We start from the raw sequence: 22478 nt of genomic DNA, 5'->3' as shown, positions 1-22478 counted from the left end.
TGGTTTCTTAAGTATATAGATGTACTGAGTACAAAATTTCATCAAAGTTTTCTTACAATTTGGATACTTAAGAATGATGGCTGTTGAGTTACGTGCGATAAGTTTAAAGTTCCATTAGAATCTAGTTTCTTAAAAGTGAGGCTGTGTTAAGTTCGAAATGTTCAAAATTTTATTACAATAAATAAAAAACGTGTAGTATTTTTCAATGTGTGTGATAAGGTCCAAAAGTTCAAAGTTTCATCACAGTCTATATCTTTTAGGTGTTTAAGTCTGACAAAGTCAACATTTCAGAATGTCGTCACTATTAGAATATCCCAGTGTGTAATCTTCAACTGACTTCAACAAATTCAAAGTTTCACCACAACTTAAAAGATCAAATCATGTGTTTAAGTTTCAGCAAGTTCGAAGCATCACAACATAATGAACAGTAAGACATTCAATGGCCATTATCCTATTTCTACAACAACAACAACAACAACAACAACAACAACAGCAACAACAAAGCAAAAGGCAATAGTGGTGTTTCATTAGTATAGAATACAAAGAAATCTAAATGTATCTGCGGCTTTAGCGTGAGCCAAAGCTTGGGAGAGGAAAACGCAGCGCGATGAATGGAAAGGAACAGAGCGCACGACATCACACTGAAAGAAAAAAATAGTTACACAACCTGGGAAACAAATGGAAGTGGATATTAACAACACACACACACACACACACACACACACACACACACACACACACACACACACACACACACACACACACTTCAAAAAGACAAAGACATCGAGTATATTACTGTAGTAAGGAAAACAACCAGGAAGAAAAAATATAGAAAAAAATATACATAAAAAGTGAAAAAAATAAAAGAAGTACTATGAATAGATAGAAATGTTATGACATAAAAAAAAAAAACTTACACGATAACAAAGTGTTTTGCCTTCAAGAAAGTGAAATACGAGAGTGAGAAAGGAAACAAACATACCAATGAAAAAAAAATGAAATAAAATATATACACTGGAAGCAAACTGGAAAAAAAAGAAAGAAACTCGAAAAAAAAAAAAAACGTACATTTAGAGAAACAGAAACAGCAGAAGAGACAGAAAGACAAAGAAAACGGGGGTAAGCAGAACACTCACTCAGTCTAGAGATCTTGAAGGCATCCGCCATACTGATGATGCCCACAAAGGCGTGAAGCTGAAGCCTCCTGCCCGCGGTGTTTTGACTGTAGTGCTGGATGGCGTGCAGGAAGGCGCTCTGGATCACCCTGGAATCCTGGTCGAACATGGCGCCTGCAGAACAAAAGCAAAAGAAGTTAGAGTGCATTATGAAAAGGGGAATAAATAAGGAAAGTTTGTTAGAATGTCAGAATGTTAAAAAAAGTTTAGTTAAAATGTGTTAGGAGAAGGAGTTGGGATGTGTTAGGAAAGAGTTAAAATGTTACAATATTAGAATGTTACAAGGTTAGAATATATTATGAGAAGGAGGTAGAATGTTGAATGTGTCAGAAACGTTAGCGAGAATGTTACAGTGTTACAAAGTTTAGTTAGAAAGTGTTAGAAAAAGGTATTAGGATGGGAGGACCTGCAGCTGAGATGGTACTTAAAGATAGGAAAGGTGGAAATAGAAGGGGGATGTTGCTGAGGTTGTGTCGCTACAAATGTTTATGGGATGATGAACTATATATATATATATATATATATATATATATATATATATATATATATATATATATATATATATATATATATATATATATATATATATATATATATATATATATATATATATATATAAACTGAGGCCAAAAGGTTAATAATTTCAGGGAAATCTAAATTTAATTCGAATAAAAAAACAAATATGTATTAAACTTTTACGCACTGAAAAAAAAGGAACACGAAAATGAAATAAAAGCTAAATAAATAAAATAATACCTGGAAGGGAAATAAATAAAAAAAAACTGTTGGATATATAAGAGCAAAAATGACACAAGTACACAAATAATAAAGTAAAGGAAGATTGACATGATGAGAGTAAGAGTGAGGAAGTAAGAGAGATGGATGGGAGGAGGGAGGTGAGGAAGGAGAAGCATCACCATATATTAAAGGCAAAGGATGGTAAACATGAGGAACATGATATATTAGGGAAGGGAAAGCTAGGCGGGACGTGTGATACGGTTAATGCAATCTGTCTTCTTATGAGTCCTGTCTGTCTGTCTGTCTGTGTGTGTGTCTCTCTGTCCCTTTCTGTTGTGTCTTTCGTCTGCTATGAAGTCTTGTGCATTTATGTGTGTGTGTGTGTGTGTGTGTGTGTGTGTGTGTGTGTGTGTGTGTGTGTGTGTGGTGTGGGGGGATATGTTTGGCTGTTTGCTAATATCTGTTTATTTGTCTACCAGCCTCTCTCTTTCTCTCTCTCTCTCTCTCTCTCTCTCTCTCTCTCTCTCTCTCTCTCTCTCTCTCTCTCTCTCTCTCTCTCTCTCTCAACTTCCCATTTCAGCTTTCACTCAAACTCTCACTCAGCCTCTCCCTCTCACCTCCCCTTCCTCCTCTTCCTTCCACCTCTTCCTTCCACTTCTCCCTCCACCTCTTCCTCCCATCTCTCCCTCCACCTCTCCCTTCCAGCTGCCAGAGTCTTCACACTAATCCTGCCTTCTTCACTGTTATAATCTCGCCCTTGGAATCGCACGTGTGTCATTCTTGCATCTACCCTTGTCTTCCCCTTTCTTCTCTCTCTCTCTCTCTCTCTCTCTCTCTCTCTCTCTCTCTCTCTCTCTCTCTCTCTCTCTCTCTCTCTCTCTCTCTCTCTCTCTCTCGCAAAGGGGACACTGGGAGTTAAGCTTTGTGGTTGAGCTCTCAAAGTCTTCCTTCACCTTGATTGCCTCGTAAACACACAGCTTTACTTCAGAGAGAGAGAGAGAGAGAGAGAGAGAGAGAGAGAGAGAGAGAGAGAGAGAGAGAGAGAGAGAGAGAGAGAGAGAGAATTTCAGCAGCAACAGACAAGCAGTTCCACTCTGGCATGTTATTACTTAAGATTAATTTAATTTCACCGAATAAAAACATTAGATGTAGTACAAATGGCTCGTGACTGGCGGCGGCGGCGGCGGCGGCGGCGGCGGCGGCGGTGGTGGTGGTGGAGGTGGTGGTTGGGGGTGGTGGTGATGGTAAATAGTGGTGGTAAAGAATGGACAAGGGAAAAGGCGGACAGCTGGTGAAACAGATGGGTGACGGTACAAAGAATGAATGAGGTAGTTGGAGAAAAGAAATGAGGAGGGAGAAAAGAGAGGAGGAGGAAGAGGAAGAGGAAGAACAGAAGGAAAACTGGAAAAGGAGAAAAAGGAGAGAGGAAAAGAAAAAAAAAAAACAGAAGGAAGAACTGGAGGAGAGAAGGCAGGAGGAGGAATGTGGAAGAACAAAAGGAAGAACTGAAGAAGGACAAAAGGGAGGAGGAAGAGGAAGAACAAAAGGAAGAATTGGAGGAGAACAAAAGGAGAAAGAAGGGGAGGAATAACAGATGGCAAAATTTGATGTAAATGGGGATGAGGAACAAGAAGAATAGAAGGAAGAACTGGAGGAGACGAAAAGGGAGGAGGAGAAAGAAGAACGGAAAAAAAAAATGAGGGGAAAGAAAAGAAGCAGGAAGAGAAGGAAGAAAAAAAAAAAGGAATTGGAAGAAAAAAAAGGAAGAGAAGGAGGACAGATGATAAGTAAAGATAAAACATATAAGACAAGAAGAGAAGGAAGAGAAAAAAAAAGAAACAGGAAAGATAATAGGTAAAGATAAGACACACACACACACACACACACACACACACACACTAATCCTCCCAGCACTTCCTGCTCTCAGATTCACTCCCAGTCCGCCTCGTAAAGCAACACTCACCACGTATTGCGCAATGTTGATGGATGCAAACGAACACTGATGAAATTAATAGTGGCGTTAATGTTGTTCTGCATTATCTTCACCCAAATTTAATCATAATGTTGTATTCATCCTCACGCTCGTCCACTCAGCTAGCGGCCTCGACCTTAAATGAATGTCCAGGTGTAAGCTTGCAATTATGAAGGACACAACTCACAATTGCAGTAATCGACTTATTCTTTTAATTATTATTATTATTATTATTATTATTATTATTATTATTATTATTATTATTATTATTATTATTATTATCATTATTATTATTATTATTACTATTTTTATTATTTATTTTATTTACTTATTTATCTATTTATTTACATATTTATTTGTGTGTGTGTGTGTGTGTGTGTGTGTGTGTGTGTGTGTGTATTTACTTTGCTTCACTCAGTAACATTATTAAAGTTTGCTCAAGTGATGTACTTAGTGTGAGAGTGTTCAGTGTTGTTGATGGTGAAAAGATGTATACAATGATGTCTCCATTGATAAAATCATTAGCCAGCTAATATTTACTATTGAAAATCTTCGCATTTTTTTCACGTATATACTATGGAATATTATGTAGTGTGATGTAATTTTCTGTCAGCACTAATTCATCAATATATGGACACTGAAATGAAATCGGCAAATAATCATTAAATACATGAAAAAAATAAAAGCGTCACACAGTTAGTTATATTGTCGTTTACCACAGAACATCAATCATGATCACAGTGTAACATTTATCTTTCATTTATATCTAATTCACAAAACCTAAATCTCCCCTTCGAAAAAATAAAAACATTTACTTCAGAATAATTACTTTTCTTATCTGAATATTTGCGTCAGTGTTCCTAAATCGACAAATATTACTGAGAGTTTGGTGGACTCAACACTGAGGGAATTACCGTGTTGAGGGTCGCATAATCGCCGCTCTGATGTAGTCCTTCTCATTTGGGGCACATTAGGAAACTCTCGGCACATTATCAATATGTGCTAACGATTCTTAACACAGGAAAAACAAGTAAGTGAAACCTCACCTGCAGTTAATATCAAGCCTCTTGAAATTTTTCCTTTGTTTATCTTCACTTAAATTTCTATATAGGCAATTTTCATGTTTATAGAAACAAAAAGACTCGCTACTATGTTGTACTTTCTCTAACACACACACACACACACACACACACACACACACACACACACACACACACACAGAGGGCATCATGAGACACTGCATGACGTGGCGATGATGTGAAGTCCACACTGTATAACAAGCAAGCAAGCAAGAAATGACTAGAAGATAAAATCAATTTATTTCAAATAACAAAGCTGCTCCAAAGATAAAGAAAAAAATAATATAAATAATAATTGAATAGAAATATCAAATATACGAATAATTCGAGTATTTTTTAGAAAATCGTCTTTTGTTATTATAAAAATTCTTTCTTCTACCGCATATTTAAATTTCTCAACCTTATCTGCTCCCTCCCAAACCCTCAAGCTCTTCTTCTTCTTCTTCTTCTTCTTCTTCTTCTTCTTCTTCTTCTTCTTCTTCTTCTTCTTCTTCTTCTTCTTCCTCCTCCTTCTCCTCCTTTTCCTTCTCCTTTTCCTCCTCCTTCTCCTCGTCTTCGTCCTCCTCCTCCTCCTCCTCCTCCTCCTTTTCTAATACAACCACTGCTGCTGCTGCTGCTAGCACCGCCACCACCACCTTTTTCCTTCTACTTCTCCCTGCCATCCCCCACCCTTTGAAACTTCCAGTACAGATATGATTTTTTGTAGATTTTTCTATCCCTGCTGCGGCGGGAGAGAGTGCCGAGCTGTTGAAAATGTGATGAAAAAATGTGTACCTGTGAACCTGCAGATTGTGAGTGACCGGAGAGAGAGAGAGAGAGAGAGAGAGAGAGAGAGAGAGAGAGAGAGAGAGAGAGAGAGAGAGAGAGAGAGAGAGAGGAGAGAGAGAGAGAGAGAGAGACTACGTAATTAGTTTTGTAGTCCCTGAATGTAACGGGAGCAAAGGGAACAAAAACGGAATAAACATGAACAGTAGGAACAATTTTCAATCTGTAGAACACCACCTCTCCTCTTCTAAACCTCATCTTCTTTTCCTCACTGAAACTCAGGTGTCTGAGGCAACTGACAGTAGCCCCTTTTCTGTTCCCTCCTACTTTCTCTATCCTCATTTTCGATCCAAAGCTGGATGCTGCGTTTATGTGCGCAATGACTTAACCTGCTCTCGTGCCCACGCTCTTGAATCTTCCGAGTTTTCCACCATCTGGCTACGACTACAGAGTCATTCTCATACTAAATTTATCTGTGCTGTATACCTCTCTCCTAACTCCTCTGACTATAAGAAATTCTTTGACTACTTAACTTCCAAAGTGGAGCACATTCTGACCCTCTTCCCTTTTGCAGAGATCTCCATTCTTGGAGACTTCAATGTTCACCACCAGCTTTGGCTTTCCTCTCCCTTCACTGACCATCCTGGTGAACTAGCCTACAACTTTGCTATCCTCCATGACCTAGAGCAATTGGTGCAACACCCTACTCGTATTCCTGACCGTCTTGGAGATACGCCCAACATTCTTGACCTTTTCCTGACCTCTAATCCTTCTGCTTATGCTGTCACCCTTTCTTCTCCGTTGGGCTCCTCCGATCACAATCTCATATCTTTATCTTGTCCTATCACTCCAATCCCTCCTCAGGATCCCCCTAAGCGAAGGTGCCTCTGGCGTTTTGCCTCTGCTAGTTGGAGGGACCTGAGGCGGTATTTTGCTGATTTTCCTTGGAATGACTACTGCTTCCGTGTCAGAGACCCGTCTTTGTGTGCTGAGCGCATAACAGAGGTGATAGTGTCTGGCATGGAGGCGTACATTCCTCACACTCTTTTTCTCGTCCTAAACCTTCTAAACCTTGGTTTAACACAGCTTGTTCTCGTGCTATACATGATAGAGAGGTGGCCCACAAAAGGTACTTAAGCCTTCCTTCACCAGAATCTCATGCACTTTATATTTCTGCCCGGAACCATGCCAAGTCTGTTCTCCAACTAGCCAAAAACTCCTTCATTAACAGAAAATGTCAAAACCTTTCAAGATCTAACTCCCCTCGTGATTTCTGGCATCTAGCCAAAAATATCTCCAATAACTTTGCTTCTTCTTCTTTCCCTCCTCTACTTCAACCAGATGGCACCACTGCTATCACATCTATTTCTAAAGCTGAACTCTTTGCTCAAACCTTTGCTAAAAACTCTACCTTGGACGATTCTGGGCTTGTTCCTCCCTCTCCTCCACCCTCTGACTACTTCATGCCTCGTATTAAAATTCTTCGTAATGATGTTTTCCATGCCCTCGCTGGCCTAAACCCTCAGAAGGCTTATGGACCTGATGGGGTCCCTCCTATTGTTCTCCGAAACTGTGCCTCCGTGCTTGCACCTTGCCTAGTCAAACTCTTTCAGCTCTGTCTGTCAACATCTACCTTTCCTTCTTGCTGGAAGTTTGCCTACATTCAACCTGTTCCTAAAAAGGGTGACCGCTCTAATCCCTCAAACTACCGTCCTATTGCTTTAATTTCCTGCTTATCTAAAGTTTTTGAATCTATCCTCAACAGGAAGATTCTTAAACATCTATCACTTCACAACCTTCTATCTGATCGCCAGTATGGGTTCCGTCAAGGCCGCTCGACTGGTGATCTTCTGGCTTTCCTTACTGAGTCTTGGTCATCCTCTTTTAGAGACTTTGGTGAAACTTTTGCTGTTGCCTTGGACATATCAAAAGCCTTTGATAGAGTCTGGCACAAAGCTTTGATTTCCAAACTACCCTCCTACGGTTTCTATCCTTCTCTCTGTAACTTCATCTCAAGTTTCCTTTCTGACCGTTCTATTGCTGCTGTGGTAGACGGTCACTGTTCTTCTCCTAAATCTATTAACAGTGGTGTTCCTCAGGGTTCTGTCTTGTCACCCACTCTCTTCTTATTATTCATTAATGATCTTCTAAAACAAACTTCTTGTCCTATCCACTCCTATGCTGATGATACCACCCTGCACTTTTCCACGTCTTTTCATAGACGTCCAACCCTTCAGGAGGTAAACATATCACGCAGGGGAAGCCACAGAACGCCTGACTTCTGATCTTTCTAAAATTTCTGATTGGGGCAGAGCAAACTTGGTAATTGTTCAATGCCTCAAAAACTCAATTCCTCCATCTATCAACTCGACACAATCTTCCAGACAACTATCCCCTCTTCTTCAATGACACTCAACTATCCCCCTCTTCTACACTGAACATCCTCGGTCTGTCCTTTACTTATAATCTGAACTGGAAACTTCACATCTCATCTCTAGCTAAAACAGCTTCCATGAAGTTAGGTGTTCTGAGACGTCTCCGCCAGTTTTTCTCACCCCCGCAGCTGCTAACTCTGTACAAGGGCCTTATCCGTCCATGTATGGAGTATGCTTCACATGTCTGGGGGGGTTCCACTCATACTGCTGTTCTAGACAGGGTGGAATCAAAAGCTTTTCGTCTCATCAACTCCTCTCCTCTAACTGACTGTCTTCAGCCTCTCTCTCACCGCCGCAATGTTGCATCTCTAGCTGTCTTCTACCGCTATTTTCATGCTAACTGCTCTTCTGATCTTGCTAACTGCATGCCTCCCCTCCTTCCGCGGCCTCGCTGCACAAGACTTTCTTCTTTCTCTCACTCCTATTCTGTCCACCTCTCTAACGCAAGAGTTAACCAGTATTCTCAATCATTCATCCCTTTCTCTGGTAAACTCTGGAACTCCTTGCCTGCTTCTGTATTTCCACCTTCCTATGACTTGAATTCCTTCAAGAGGGAGGTTTCAAGACACTTATCCACCAATTTTTGACCACTGCTTTGACCCTTTTAGGGACTGGCATTTCAGTGGGCATTTTTTTTATTAGATTTTTGTTGCCCTTGGCCAGTATCCTTCCTACATAAAAAAAAAAAAAAAAAAAAAAAAAAAAAAATAAGAAAAGGAGAAATTAGGATTACAAGGAGGAGGATGAGGAGCAAGTCAACGAAAGAAGAACATATAGGAATAAATAAGAATAAACAGGAAGAGCAGACACTAGGATTATGAAAGAGGAGAAAAGAATGGGAAATACATATGAATAATAGGAATACATAGGAAGAGTATAACATAGGAAGAGCGGATTCTAAGATTAGAAGATAAACAAAAAATAAATATATAAATAAGTGGCAATATATATGAGGGGCAGATATTAAGAAGAAAATTGGAATAAGTAGGAATACATGGACAGAGCAGGTGCCAAGATTAGAGGGAAAAGAGTGTGAAATACATAGGAAAGAATACGTAGTAATACATGTAAGGAGATTATGATACGAGGAGAAAAGAAAATTGTAGAAGAAAAATAAGGGGAATCTTGAAAGAAGAGAAGAAAAGAGGTTGGAAGAGAGAGAAAAAAAAAAAGGGTTGAAATAACGATGATATATGAAGATAGGGAAAAATGAAAAAAAAAAAAATGGGGATGAAAAAAAAATGGGGATGAAAAAAAAAATGATGATTTATACAGGAATGCATTAGAGATACATGAGAAGAACTGATACCATGACAGAAGAAGGGAGGGAATACATGATAATACATAAAACATATACATAAATCACAATGACGTAACAAAAGAGAGCGGATGATAAAAAAAAGAAAAAAAATATAGCAATACACAGAAAAAAAAAAAACCTTGACAAGAGGATGAAGAAAGATGAAGAAAAGGAAAATACATAGATACCTAGAAACACATGCAAACAAGAAATACCATAGATATCTACTGAACTAAGAGATACTGACAAAAAAAAAAAAAAAAAAACAGTGAGAGGGAGAAAAGGACGGAGTACAGCACGGTGGAGGAGGAAGTGAAGGAGGAGGAAGAGGAGGAGGAGGAGGAGGAGGAGGAGGAGGAGGAGGAGGAAGTAGTGGTGGTGGCGGGAAGGGGTGAGAGTAGTAGGAACTATGATAGGTCAAGAGATAAAGCAACACAAGACAAGGTAATATCCAGCGTACAATGGCATGAAAAGAAGCAACAATAAACTCGATTGCCAAGAGTAACAGTGAAAACGAAAGGGAGAGAAAGGTCGCATCTTTTTCCGTTGTGATATTGTGAATAACATATGCGTGCCTTATATTGTAAGTCACTGCTTACTGTTAAGAACACACTGCGCTGTACAGGGAATAAATCATCGTCAACATCGGACACAGAAACCAGACAAAAAATTTAAGTGTCAAAAAGCATAAGTAAAGCCAAAAAATAAAATAAATAAATAAATAAATAAAAATAAAGAAATATATGAAAGTAAAAAAATAAATAAATAAAAAAATAAAAAGAAGTCTAGTATTCTGAAACGCGTTGCTCTCTCATAAGGAATATTTTTTTAGTCATCATTAATATTAGTTTTTTTTTCAGTTTTTCCTCAATTAATGAAGCAAAAACCTTTTTTTTTTTTTTTTTACCACTGGAATCATGAAAACGTTCTTGAAAACTTTAACAACACCCAATGAAGATAAAATTAATCAAAATAAGACGAATGCTTTTCTCTCATCCCTCTCCCTATCTTCCATCTCTCTTTCTTCATCTCCCGCCCCTTCTTTCTTCCTCCCTCCCTCCTTCCCTTCCCCTCCCACGTCCCTCCCGCTTGCCTCCCTCCATCACGTTGCAGACCTTCATTCACTCAGAGTTAATGCATCACATCTACTCTCCTGCTTCTTCTCTTTTTCCCTCTTCCCCGTTCTCTCCTTCCATGTTTCCATTCATCCACCAAGCCACTCACGCCTCTATTCCTTCTTTCCTTGCTTCTCTCTTCCTCCTTGTAGTTCTGTAGAATGTGGTCTACAGAGCTACAAGCATGCATCGCTCATTTACGAATAAAAATGATAAACAAAACTACTTATTCCATTGCTAGGGAAGAATGAAAACTGCAAGACAAATTTTCCATTAAAGGAGAGAAAAAGGCGTGAAGAAAATATGATAAAAAGAAAAAAAGAGCTGAAATATTGCATGACTTATGTACGAATATGAGAGAAAATGCATAATCTATCAGAAAGAAGAAAAAAAAGACTGTGATCTAACTTCGAATAAAGGAAGGAAACTCATCAATTCCGTTAATTGTCAAGTGTGAACAAAGAAAAAGGATGGCGAGTCCTGCGTGGGATCATGAAAGGCCCTTGATGTGCCGGGGACGTGAAGGACGCCCCCCACACGAAGGAAAGGAGCACAAGAACCCCGGAAAACCTCTATGGAAATTTGTGGAAAACTTTGGAGCCAGTCTGGAACAAATAAAAGTTATAGGGACTCACTAAGAGAGAGAGAGAGAGGAAACGAGCAGAAGGTGTTAGGAAGTCTGCGGAAAGTTAGTGCGGGGATCCAGTGTAGAATAAAGATATCTATGGGGATTTTGGGCGTAGGCTCAGTCAGGGGGTATTTGGGGGAGAGTGTAGGGGAAATATACCAAAGTGTAATGAGCTTTGGGGAAAAGTTTACGAGGAGTTAAGGAAAGTTCAAGGGAAATCACAGAGTTTATGGGTCTTAGGGGAAGGTATTTAGTGGGAAGAGGAATTGCGAGGCTCAAGAGGGATGAAGAAGAGTACCACAGAGAGGAGGAGGCTGGAGGAGGCAAGACAAGAGAGAGAGGAAAACGATAGAATAATTGGGTGGAACATCGCGAGAAGAGAGAGAAAAAAAAGTGGGCAGAAAAAATAAAAGAAAGAAAAAGTTCATTAGCGAATGATAAATAAAAATATGGAATAATGTAAAAGAAAACAAATGAACGTGAAAAAAAAGATGAAGAGAAGATGAAAAAAATAAGACAAAACCTGAAGAGAAGAAAGGAAAGAGAAGGAGAAGACGGGAAGAAGATGGAAGAGGTTGAAGTAATGATAACGTGTGGGTTAATGTGTGGGTTAACGAGCTTCAAAGAGAGTGACACCAACACGGATAGCCTCCAACACGCTGCGGTCCAGGCATGACTCACGGATCACCTACTGGGAGGTCAGTGTGTTGAGGTTGTGAGTGTGTGTTGCCGCGTCAGGCTTTCTACCGCAGGGGTCTTGGCAAGAAGTGGGGCCACACAAGGAAATGAAATCACAAGCTAGGAAACTTTATGTTGAAATAATACAGCGGTCGTGACTGACTGTTGTGACTTCCTTGTCACTGTTTGTGTGCTTTGTGGCGGACAGGAGAGAGAGAGAGAGAGAGAGAGAGAGAGAGAGAGAGAGAGAGAGAGAGAGAGAGAGAGAGAGAGAGAGAGAGAGAGAGAGAGAGAGAGAGAGAGAGAGAGAGAGAGAGAGAGAGAGAGAGAGAGAGAGAGAGAGAGAGAGAGAGAGAGAGAGAGAGAGAGAGAGAGAGAGAGAGAGAGAGAGAGAGAGAGAGAGAGAGAGAGAGAGAGAGAGAGAGAGAGAGAGAGAGAGAGAGAGAGAGAGAGAGAGAGAATTTCTCGCTGTGCATTTAGCATGTGTGTGTGTGTGTTAGCATGTGTGTGTGTGTGTGTGTGTGTGTGTGTGTGTGTGTGTGTGTGTGTTATACTCGATATACTTCAACGTAACAATACATAATATTTTCCTTTAATTACTTTTAATGGCAAGTTATTTTCTTTTATACTTCCGTTCTCTACAACCACCACCACCACCTCCATCTTCCCCTCTCAGCTTCCATCCCACCTCAGCACGTATTTTCCCGCTCCCATTCAAGACGCACATGATAGATGGCACCCCCCTGCGCCGTGTCCTTGGTCCTCGCCAGCCTCGCACACTGACAGCCTCCAACATTACCTAATTCGGTGCAGAGACTGGCTGCGTTCAGGCCTTCCCTTCACTAGATATATGTGTTTATTGTTCATTCCTTACTAATCATAATAGTAGTCTGTAACTCACTCACTTCTGCTGACAATTATCGTACTTTATGCGTTCGCCAACTGTTAGTCAGAATAAAAATATGACTACAGTGGATGATTAAACAGTCTACCCAGATCTACGACAATAACTTATTCTTGTCACTTATTTGGGTTCGAAGTAGTACATGACTAATGACACACACGCGCACGTACACACACACACACACACACACACACACACACACACACACACACACACACACACACACACACGCGCGCGCGCACGTACACACACACACACACACACACACACACACACACACACACACACACTGAAATTCCCTCCATACTTCTGCATTTCCTATTCCCTTGACATGAACTGTTTCAAAAGGGAGGTTTCAAGATACTTATTCTTAAATTTTGGATAACGCTTTTTTCCTATTCCAGAGTCCCCTCTTACATAACACACACACACACACACACACACACACACACACACACACACACACCGACCTACTTAACAGCTAATCAGAAGGAAGACAACAAAACACAAACACACAGAACTTACGTGCTCATCATCATCTCATCTCCTTTCAATTCAATTTACACAAACTGAATATTCTTAAGCACTCTCATTTACATATGTCGCATTTTTTTTCCGCTATCTCTTTTCCTTCCTCTACTGGCATCTCTAGGTATTCATTCATTTCCTTGTACATAACACTCATTAAAATGGAGATCTCTGCAAAAGGGAAGAGGGTCAGAATGTGCTCCACTTTGGAAGTTAAGTAGTCAAAGAATTTCTTATAATCAGAGGAGTTAGGTGAGAGGTATACAGCACAGATAAATTTAGTATGAGAGTGACTCTGTAGTCGTAGCCAGATGGTGGAAAACTCGGAAGATTCAAGAGTGTGGGCACGAGAGCAGGTTAAGTCATTGCGCACATAAACGCAGCATCCAGCTTTGGATCGAAAATGAGGATAGAGAAAGTAGGAGGATAGAGGATAGAGAAGAGCCAGTAGGCTTATGGACCTGATGGGGTCCCTCCTATTGTTCTCCGAAACTGTGCCTCCGTGCTTGCACCTTGCCTAGTCAAACTCTTTCAGCTCTGTCTGTCAACATCTACCTTTCCTTCTTGCTGGAAGTTTGCCCACATTCAACCTGTTCCTAAAAAGGGTGACCGTTCTAATCCCTCAAACTACCGTCCTATTGCTTTAATTTCCTGCTTATCTAAAGTTTTTGAATCTATCCTCAACAGGAAGATTCTTAAACATCTATCACTTCACAACCTTCTATCTGATCGCCAGTATGGGTTCCGTCAAGGCCGCTCTACTGGTGATCTTCTGGCTTTGATTATTGATGATGCTTGTTTGCAATCACCACATATTGAGGCATTATTCATAAAAGTCTTAAAAACAATTAAATTTATAATTGGTATGGTATATAGACTCCCAACTCAACATTCACTGATTTTCTTGAGTCTATGGAAGAAATTTTACAAGTTTTATCGAATTTAAAGATGAAATGTTATGTAATGGGGGATTCTAATGTCAATTTGTTACATATCAATGAAAATGCCACAACATACATTAACATGTTTCAATGTTACAGCTTCTCTCAAATAATTATAAAACCAACTAGAGTGACTGACAGGTCTGCCACTTTAATAGGTCACATTTGGACAAATGACATGCAAAATTATGTACACGTCCAGGGACAAAATATGGAGGAAATGGTTAATACTTTAAATCATCAATTAATTAAGGTATCTGACTGGATAACTAGCAACGTGTTTAAAACTTTCTAGATGATGTCTTGTCTGACAACCGTAAATGAAGTTAATATTAATATAAAGATAAAACACAATTTCTTGAGTAAAGTTAATTGCATAAAATTTCTTTGCTTAATAATAGATGATAGATTAACATGAAAACAACACCTACATCAACTCTGTAGTAAATTGTCACAAATAACTGGTGTCTTGTACAAAATTACAAACAATATAACTGTCCAATGTCTGAAATTAATATATATGTCTACTGTTTATCCACATGTAATAAACTGTTCGGCAATTTCAGGGGGAGCTTTTAAAACACTCTTAGATGGGTTATTTGTTGCGCACAAAAAAATAACGAGAGTAATGTTTCATAGAAAAAAACGGTACGATCATACTAATCCTCTATTTTGTGAACACAACCTTTTGAAAGTCCCCGATATAATATTCTTGCAAACTTGTATATTTCTTTTCAAATCAATTTACATATATCCCAATAATACATCTTATAAATTACTATCCAATAATATTAATAACAATAGAAGGCCAGATGACCTCAAACTTCCTCTCTGTAGGACTGTCCACGAACAGAGAAGTGTGAGTGTGCGCGGCGTCAGGGAGTGGAACAGCCTCCCGCACGATATTAAATCACTAACCTCTATCAATTTGTTTAAAAGCAAAGTGAAATGTTTCTTACTTCTAAACTATGAATGCTAACCATAGCAATGTCTGTGAATCATGTTCTGTTATGTGTTGATACACAGACACACATGTCAGGTGTGCACATCTTGTGGACGTGTGTATGTACATCACCAACAATGATATCATTAATAGAAAACTTTGGCTAATATAACATATGTTACGGCAAAGTATGTATGTAACCATGCATACATTTGTTATGTATGTATATGAGTATGTGTATGTATGTGCACAGGTTTGTATGTGGCCATGTGTGTGTGTGTGTGTGTGTGTGTGTGTGTGTGTGTGTGTGTGTGTGTGTGTGTGTGTGTGTGTGTGTGTGTGTGTGTGTGTGTGTGTGTGTGTGTGTGTGTGTGTGTGTGCGTGTATTGTGTGGCCGCATGTATGCATCATGCTGTACGTATGTTCGCATACAGGTTGCATATGTGTGAGTGTGTGTGTCTGTGCATGTACATATGAATGTGTGTATGTATGCAGTTATATGTTGTGGTATGTATGTTTGTGGGTATCTATGTAAGTGTGTCTACCTGTGTTTGTGTTCGCCAAGTTCACGTATGTGAACATATATGTGGCACAGTATAGCATACTATACACTCCATCTCTCATTATTGTGTCATGTGCTGCAAACAACAAAACAAGTAGTCTATTATTACCTCTATCATGTGCAAAATGGCGGCTCAAATAGGAACAAGTCAGGGTGTAAACATTTGCGCTACTTGTGTCATTCTTTATTCAGGTCTGTATAAAAGCTTCGGCTTGATGGACCTGGCCTTACGTATTGAACTGTGTATGAAATGCAGAAATGCATTAATGTTACAAAAGGCAAACAAAATATATCAATCAATCAATATCAATCAACCTCTCTCTCTCTCTCTCTCTCTCTCTCTCTCTCTCTCTCTCTCTCTCTCTCTCTCTCTCTCTCTCTCTCTCTCAGGCGGTCTGTTCACCACCATCCTACTTTTCGCCACTCAGCCAAAACTGAACCAAGGTACATTTTTAATTTCATGAGAACTAGGATGGGAGGAAAAAGCAGTCGACTGTCAGTGGAGGCACGGCTGAGCCTCCTGGGCGAGTGTGGCGTGGACGCCGTGAGGCTGTCCCGCCCCCGCTCAGGGGGCTGCTGTGGGAGGGGGAGGCGCTCTCTGGCCTCCTTTACCTTCCGGCAAGGGGCCGAGGGGGGCGAAGCCCCTCGTGTCGGATCAGGCGGCCAGCCTGAATATGGACAAGCTGGCCGCCTTGGACCAGGAGACACCCATCAGGGTGCACTGCCTGGCAGGAGGCGCAACAGTCTTCTGTCAGGACCTGCCCCTGAGGGACCTCCTGGCCGGACTGAAGTACACTACGGCGGGGCGTCACGCCGTTTTGTACTTCAGCCTGGCCGGAGGTCTGGGTGTCCACGGGGGCAGGGGCAGGGCTGCCCCGTGCTCTTTTGCAACAGCAAGAGAGTGGGCAGCCGCCCCAAGCCCCCCAAGAGGACCAGGCTGTCCGCGTCCCAGAGGCGGGGCAGGAGGCCGGCCCCGCCCCAGAGGCTGGCCAGGTGGTGGTGGCCAGCCCGGGGCACGAGGCCGGCCACGCCCCTGAGGCTGGCCAGGTGGTGGCGGCCAGCCCAGGGCACGAGGCCTGCCCCGCCCCAGAGGCTGGCCAGGTGGTGGCGGCCAGCCTGGGACACGAGGTCGGCCCCTCCCCTGAGGCTGGCCAGGTGGTGGCGGCCAGCCCGGGGAAGGAGGCCGGACCCGCCCCTGAGGCTGGCCAGGTGGTGGCGGCCAGCCCGGGGAAGGATAGCCTGGGCCTGTGGGTCTCGGCCCCCAGCCCGGAGGAGGGGCAAAAGGAGGCCAGGAGCGCCACGACCCCCGCGGAGGACGAGGGAGCGGGGCTCGTCCTCCGAGGAGTGGGGAAGGGAGTGGTGGCCCCTTCCCCCCACCACAGCGCCAACTCCCCCAGCCAGGGAAGGCTCGCCAGGGGAGGGGCAGGGCTGGAAGCAGGTTGTCCCACGGCCTGTGGGACAACCTGCTCGCCATTGCACAGACCCTGTCCCTCACCCTGGTGGTGTACTCCGCCCTGCTGGAGTACTTCCCTGACTGAGGGGGGCAGCCGGCCCCACAGGGCAGTCGGCTGCCCGGGGAGGGGGGAGGGGGAGGGGGAGGGGATAGGTTAGGTGGGAGGGGGAGGGGGAGGGGGGAGGGGATAGGTTAGGTGGGAGGGGGAGGGGGGAGGGAAGACAGCCGGGAGGGAGGAGGGAGTGCTGTCTTGGGAGGGGGAGGGGGGAAAAGGGTAGGTTAGGCTAGAATAGGTTAGGTTAGGTTAGCTTAGGTTAGGTTAGGTTAGGGTAGGTTAGGTTAGGTTAGATTAGGTTAGGGTAGGTTAGGTTAGTTTAGGTTAGGTTAGGTTAGGTTAGATTAGGTTAGGGTAGGTTAGGGTAGGGTAGGGTAGGGTAGGGTAGGGTAGGTTAGGTTAGATTAGGTTAGGTTAGGTTAGGTTAGATTAGGTTAGGTTAGGTTAGGTTAGATTAGGTTAGGTTAGATTAGATTAGGATAGGTTAGGTTAGGTTAGGTTAGGTTAGGTTAGGTTAGATTAAGCTATCAGGACAAGTAAATAACAACACCGCCGTGTGCGGCGGCCATCATGTGAGCAATGCACGTATTTTCGTGACCACCTGCTGCCTTGGCAGAGACAGAGCGAGAGAGAGGGAATCACGTTTTTTGCATGGCCAGTTTTCCTTTGTTTCTTCTTCGCATATTTTATTATTCGCATATTTATTACCAAATTACTCGAGAATGAGCCTTATTGGAAGCTAAGGGAAAATAAACTGAATGATCGAAGTATGGGAACATTAATATAGGTACTTTAAAATGTACCTTATGGAAAGTATAGGAAAATTAACCGTATGATCGAAGTAGGGGAAAATAAATAAAGCTACCCGAAAAACAACCTTATTGAAAGTTATAGGAAAATAAACCGTATGATCGAAGTATTGGAAAATAAACCTTATAGCAAAGGAAGTGGGAGCGAAACGTCTCTCTCTCTCCTTCAATTAGAGAGAGAGAGAGAGAGAGAGAGAGAGAGAGAGAGAGAGAGAGAGAGAGAGAGAGAGAGAGAGAGAGAGAGAGAGAGAGAGAGAGAGAGAGAGAGAGAGAGAGAGAGAGAGAGAGAGAGAGAGAGAGAGAGAGAGAGAGAGAGAGAGAGAGAGAGAGAGAGAGCGCATACCTTGATTTATGCCTCGTTAGTCAGGTGATTTGATGCATCTCTATTCTGTCCACCTCCCTAATCTCCATCTCTCTCTCTCTCTCTCTCTCTCTCTCTCTCTCTCTCTCTCTCTCTCTCTCTCTCTCTCTCTCTCTCTCTAGTGTTGGGGTAAAGTTAAAAGCAAAGACGGCAGGCGGCATCCCTCTTCATCTCCCTCACCTGATTAATGCTAATTGGACCTTAACTTAAACACGCGGCCAGGTGTACTCTGACCAAGAGATAAGCTCACTACTCAAAAAAAATCCTCCCCACCTTCTCCTCCTCCTCCTCCTCCTCCTCCTCCCCACGCCCCTCCCCTCTCTCATTACCATCCTTCAGCGGCCTGGAATGCGCGCACCTCAATCAGCGTGAGTGGACATCGGTGGGCTGCGGAGAAAGTTGCTAGAGGCTTGCTGCAGGAGGGCGGAAGGGATGAGGGGCGCGGGGTAGTGGTGAGAAAGAAAGGAGTGTAGGCATGATGAGTTTGCTTGGAAAATTGTGAAAAGAAAGAAAGGAATACGGATAATGAAATATTAGTTAAAACAAAAATAGAAAAAAAATGAATAAAAAGGTACAAGGATGAAAAATAACGAAATCTGAAAAAAAAAACAAGGAACCAAATGTGGAAAAATGGAATAGCACTGTGAGTGAAGCTTGGCAGTGATTCCCCGCGTGGTAATTCGCATTAATTAGTGGATGGTGTTACACAATTCTGTCTAAAACACGTCTGCTTGAAAAAAATACATATTCTCTCTCTCTCTCTCTCTCTCTCTCTCTCTCTCTCTCTCTCTCTCTCTCTCTCTCTCTCTCTCTCTCTCTCTCTCTCTCTCTCTCCCTCCCGCCTCGCGCCGCGTTGAGCTATTCATCACTGTAGTATTTGTGTCCTCTCCTTAGACACACACACACACACACACACACACACACACACACACACACACAAAAGAAAAAATAATGTCTCACAAATTTGATTGATGCGCTGAGAATTATAAATGTTTACCTCATTCCTAAGCAAATAGGAAACAGCGAGCGCCATAATTAACGTAATTGGCTCCAATATTCGTACCTTTGTTTGTACCGTGAGTATTATTACACCAATATCATCCCCTTCAATTATGTTGTTGTTGTTATTGTTGTTGTTCAGTGTGTGTGTGTGTGTGTGTGTGTGTGTGTGTGTGTGTGTGTGTGTGTGTGTGTGTGTTTCATAACAACAATTTGACATGCCAGGATGCAAAACGTTTCTCAATAATGAGCGTGTTCACATCCTTCTTCCCGCCACGGAAAAATAGAACACCTAAGACGCCACGCAATGAAAGAGAGAGAGAGAGAGAGAGAGAGAGAGAGAGAGAGAGAGAGAGAGAGAGAGAGAGAGAGAGAGAGAGAGAGAGAGAGAGAGAGAGAGCACTTCTACGTTCTCATGTCGTCATGTTGCACAAGTTATTCAAGAGTGGCAGTCACTAATTCACCAGCACGACCTGTCAGTACACCGAGCACACGCTTCCTGGAAAATGCTGCAAATCCTTCCCATGATACTACGTTACTACGTGTTTATGAAAAGCAATGCTTCTCATCAGCAGCAGCCCTGTGATTTCAGATTCATGGGGTGAGTTTGCATTAACTGCTTCTCCCGAGCGGACGTGTTTCCATTACTTCATATCTAACTCAAGCAGTCTCCACCAATATGTTAACACTTTGCCTAATTTGTGGTTCATGTTCCTTCATTACTTTCATCGAGCAACTGTCGCCACACAGTGAAATGCTCTCGTCGTTAAATGCAAGGTTTTCATTACATTTCACATTATTCTAACCTTTAACAGAGAGAGAGAGAGAGAGAGAGAGAGAGAGAGAGAGAGAGAGAGAGAGAGAGAAAAAAAGAGAGAGAGAATGATGAAGCGAACAGCCTTGTCTTGGGCCTGTTCAACACTGGCTCGTGGCTGGCTGGCTGTGTTGTGTGATCCGTGTATGTGTTAGCGGGTCTGGCGCGACACGTTTCGCTTATATACTAGTTTATAGCCGTGCCTGTGCCTGCAGGAGGTCCACACCACACGCCGTGTTCGTTTGTATATGAAACTGTTTTTACGAGTACATCAAAGAGCCGCGCGCGTCATTAAGTGTTTTTACAGCGGACCGCTTGCGAGGGAGGATTGCTTGTTTACAGCAAGTAATTTAATTAAAGATTCATGTTATACCTTCACTGTTTTAATTAAATCATGGTCATAAGAGTTGAGGGTAATGAGCAGCATGCACGTGGCTCTTTGTGTGACGCTCGGTGAGACATGCAACACTGTCTGTCTGTCGGTCTGTCTGTCTGTCAGTAGTGGGAGTTAACACGATACTTGGGAACACTGCGCCGACTCCTTAAGCAGTCAAGCCCAAAGTGAAACACGGGATTCATTGTCCGAAGCACCAACGACACGAGATGGCAACCCAAACACATATACACACACACACACACACACACACGTGGTAATGGCTCTCCCGCCCACCTCATCTCAGTAAATGTTTGTTGGCAGTTTTCCACATTAAAAGGCCGCAATTTTCCTTAAGTAAAGTCGTCTTGGTCTCGTTCGGAGTAAATTACCATCATCACAGTAGTTTTTACTTTATTTTTTTTTTTCATCCAACACACTCAGACTTCCCCACACGTCATATTGGCAATTCTCTCCTTCCCCCACCATTCTCTCTCTCTCTCTCTCTCTCTCTCTATCGGCAACCACAACGTGCACACCTTCCCCCCTCTCCTCACCTCAGACTCGTTGACTCTGATAACTAACGTGCTTAATTTCCCATTGGTTTGTACCGGAACTCCGCCAGTCCCTACGCACCACAGATAACTCTGCTAACGCCTGTCAGCCTCCAGTGATCCCTCGTTACAAACTTTTCTGGACCCTGACCGGAGGAGGTAATGAGTGTTGTTCTGTCTGCCTGCCTGGCCGTGAATAGGCTGCTGAGCTGCCCGCTAGATATCCTTACAGACCTCAGACCTCGCCGTATTGCTCGAAATTAAACCAAGTACTGCTAGTTAATTCAGACGGGTCGCAATTACTATGGACTCGCGGAAGACCAAAGCTTTTCTGCTCGAATCAAGGTCTTAACGAAAGCGATGAAAAATCTCCAGCGGACCCAAGTGAAGGCGAGCAGACGAAGTGGCGGGCAGGAGTGGTGGGTCAGTGGCTTCTTACCTTGACCTCCGTGAACACAGGTGACGGCACACTTACCTGCAAAGAAAAGGGATTGTCAGCATGGTTGTTATATTCTACCTGAGTACAACCTTACTGTATTTTTTTTTATGTGTGCATATTTATTGCATTAAGAGTGTCGAGCTGATGACGAGCCAGCTTTGACTTAAATACGGCGTAGAAATTGCAGTGGAGAGCCTGTGAGCTGCAAACACCACAACTTCACGGCACCTTTCTCCCCCTCACGCCTGGCTGGTTGTCTTGCATCTCTCCGACACCCCAATTCGTGACTCAGCCTCCACTCGCCCGTGAATCCCCGACGCACCCTCACCACCACTACCTTTATCACCGCCACCAGCACCGCCCCTTCAGTAGACTGGCTTCTGAGGGCAGCTCCATTGTCCCTAACCTCTCTCTGTTCGGATTACGTTGCGTCTATTTTTGTTTGTAATGATTCATTTTTATGTGTTTGTTCTGTCATTGTCTTCCTTCACACACACACACTCACACACTCTGTGCGTATATATATATATATATATATATATATATATATATATATATATATATATATATATATATATATATATATATATATATATTGTCCTCCACTCTCTTAATCGCTCCCTTTTCCTCGCAGCCAAAAGGTCAACGGCATCAAGGCAAATCTAATCTTCATGTTTTGAGTTGCGGAAGCTTTCAAAACCATGACTGGTAAGGCAGACAGAGAGAGAGAGAGAGAGAGAGAGAGAGAGAGAGAGAGAGAGAGAGAGAGAGAGAGAGAGAGAGAATGCGACAGGAAAGGAAAAAGTAAATAAACAAATGGATAAATAAAAATAAATATTAATTTTAGGCCCACTTCTG

The 22478-nt window shown here is 42.4% G+C and overlaps 1 protein-coding gene across 18 annotated transcripts in view; it reads right to left on the bottom strand.

The window, feature by feature from the left end:
• LOC135097250 (uncharacterized) overlaps positions 1-22478 on the bottom strand; it is a 76189-nt gene that overhangs the window by 32889 nt on the left and 20822 nt on the right. For 17 of the 18 annotated variants that reach the window (XR_010265515.1, XR_010265506.1, XR_010265503.1 and 14 more), the window contains one exon: positions 1137-1289. The exons of the other annotated variant lie outside the window; for it this stretch is intronic. Coding sequence is in view for 2 of the 17 variants with exons in the window: in XM_063999051.1 (XP_063855121.1) it covers positions 1137-1289 (153 nt within the window). In the remaining 15 variants the exon portion in view is untranslated. The remainder of the gene's footprint in view (positions 1-1136; positions 1290-22478) is intronic. 18 annotated transcript variants of the gene reach the window in all.

The sequence above is a fragment of the Scylla paramamosain genome, unplaced genomic scaffold (genome assembly GCF_035594125.1).
Source record: "Scylla paramamosain isolate STU-SP2022 unplaced genomic scaffold, ASM3559412v1 Contig15, whole genome shotgun sequence".
Classification (NCBI taxonomy): Eukaryota; Metazoa; Arthropoda; class Malacostraca; order Decapoda; family Portunidae; genus Scylla; species Scylla paramamosain.
Note: the sequence above shows the minus strand (reverse complement) of the source record. Positions and strands in the feature narration are given on the sequence as shown.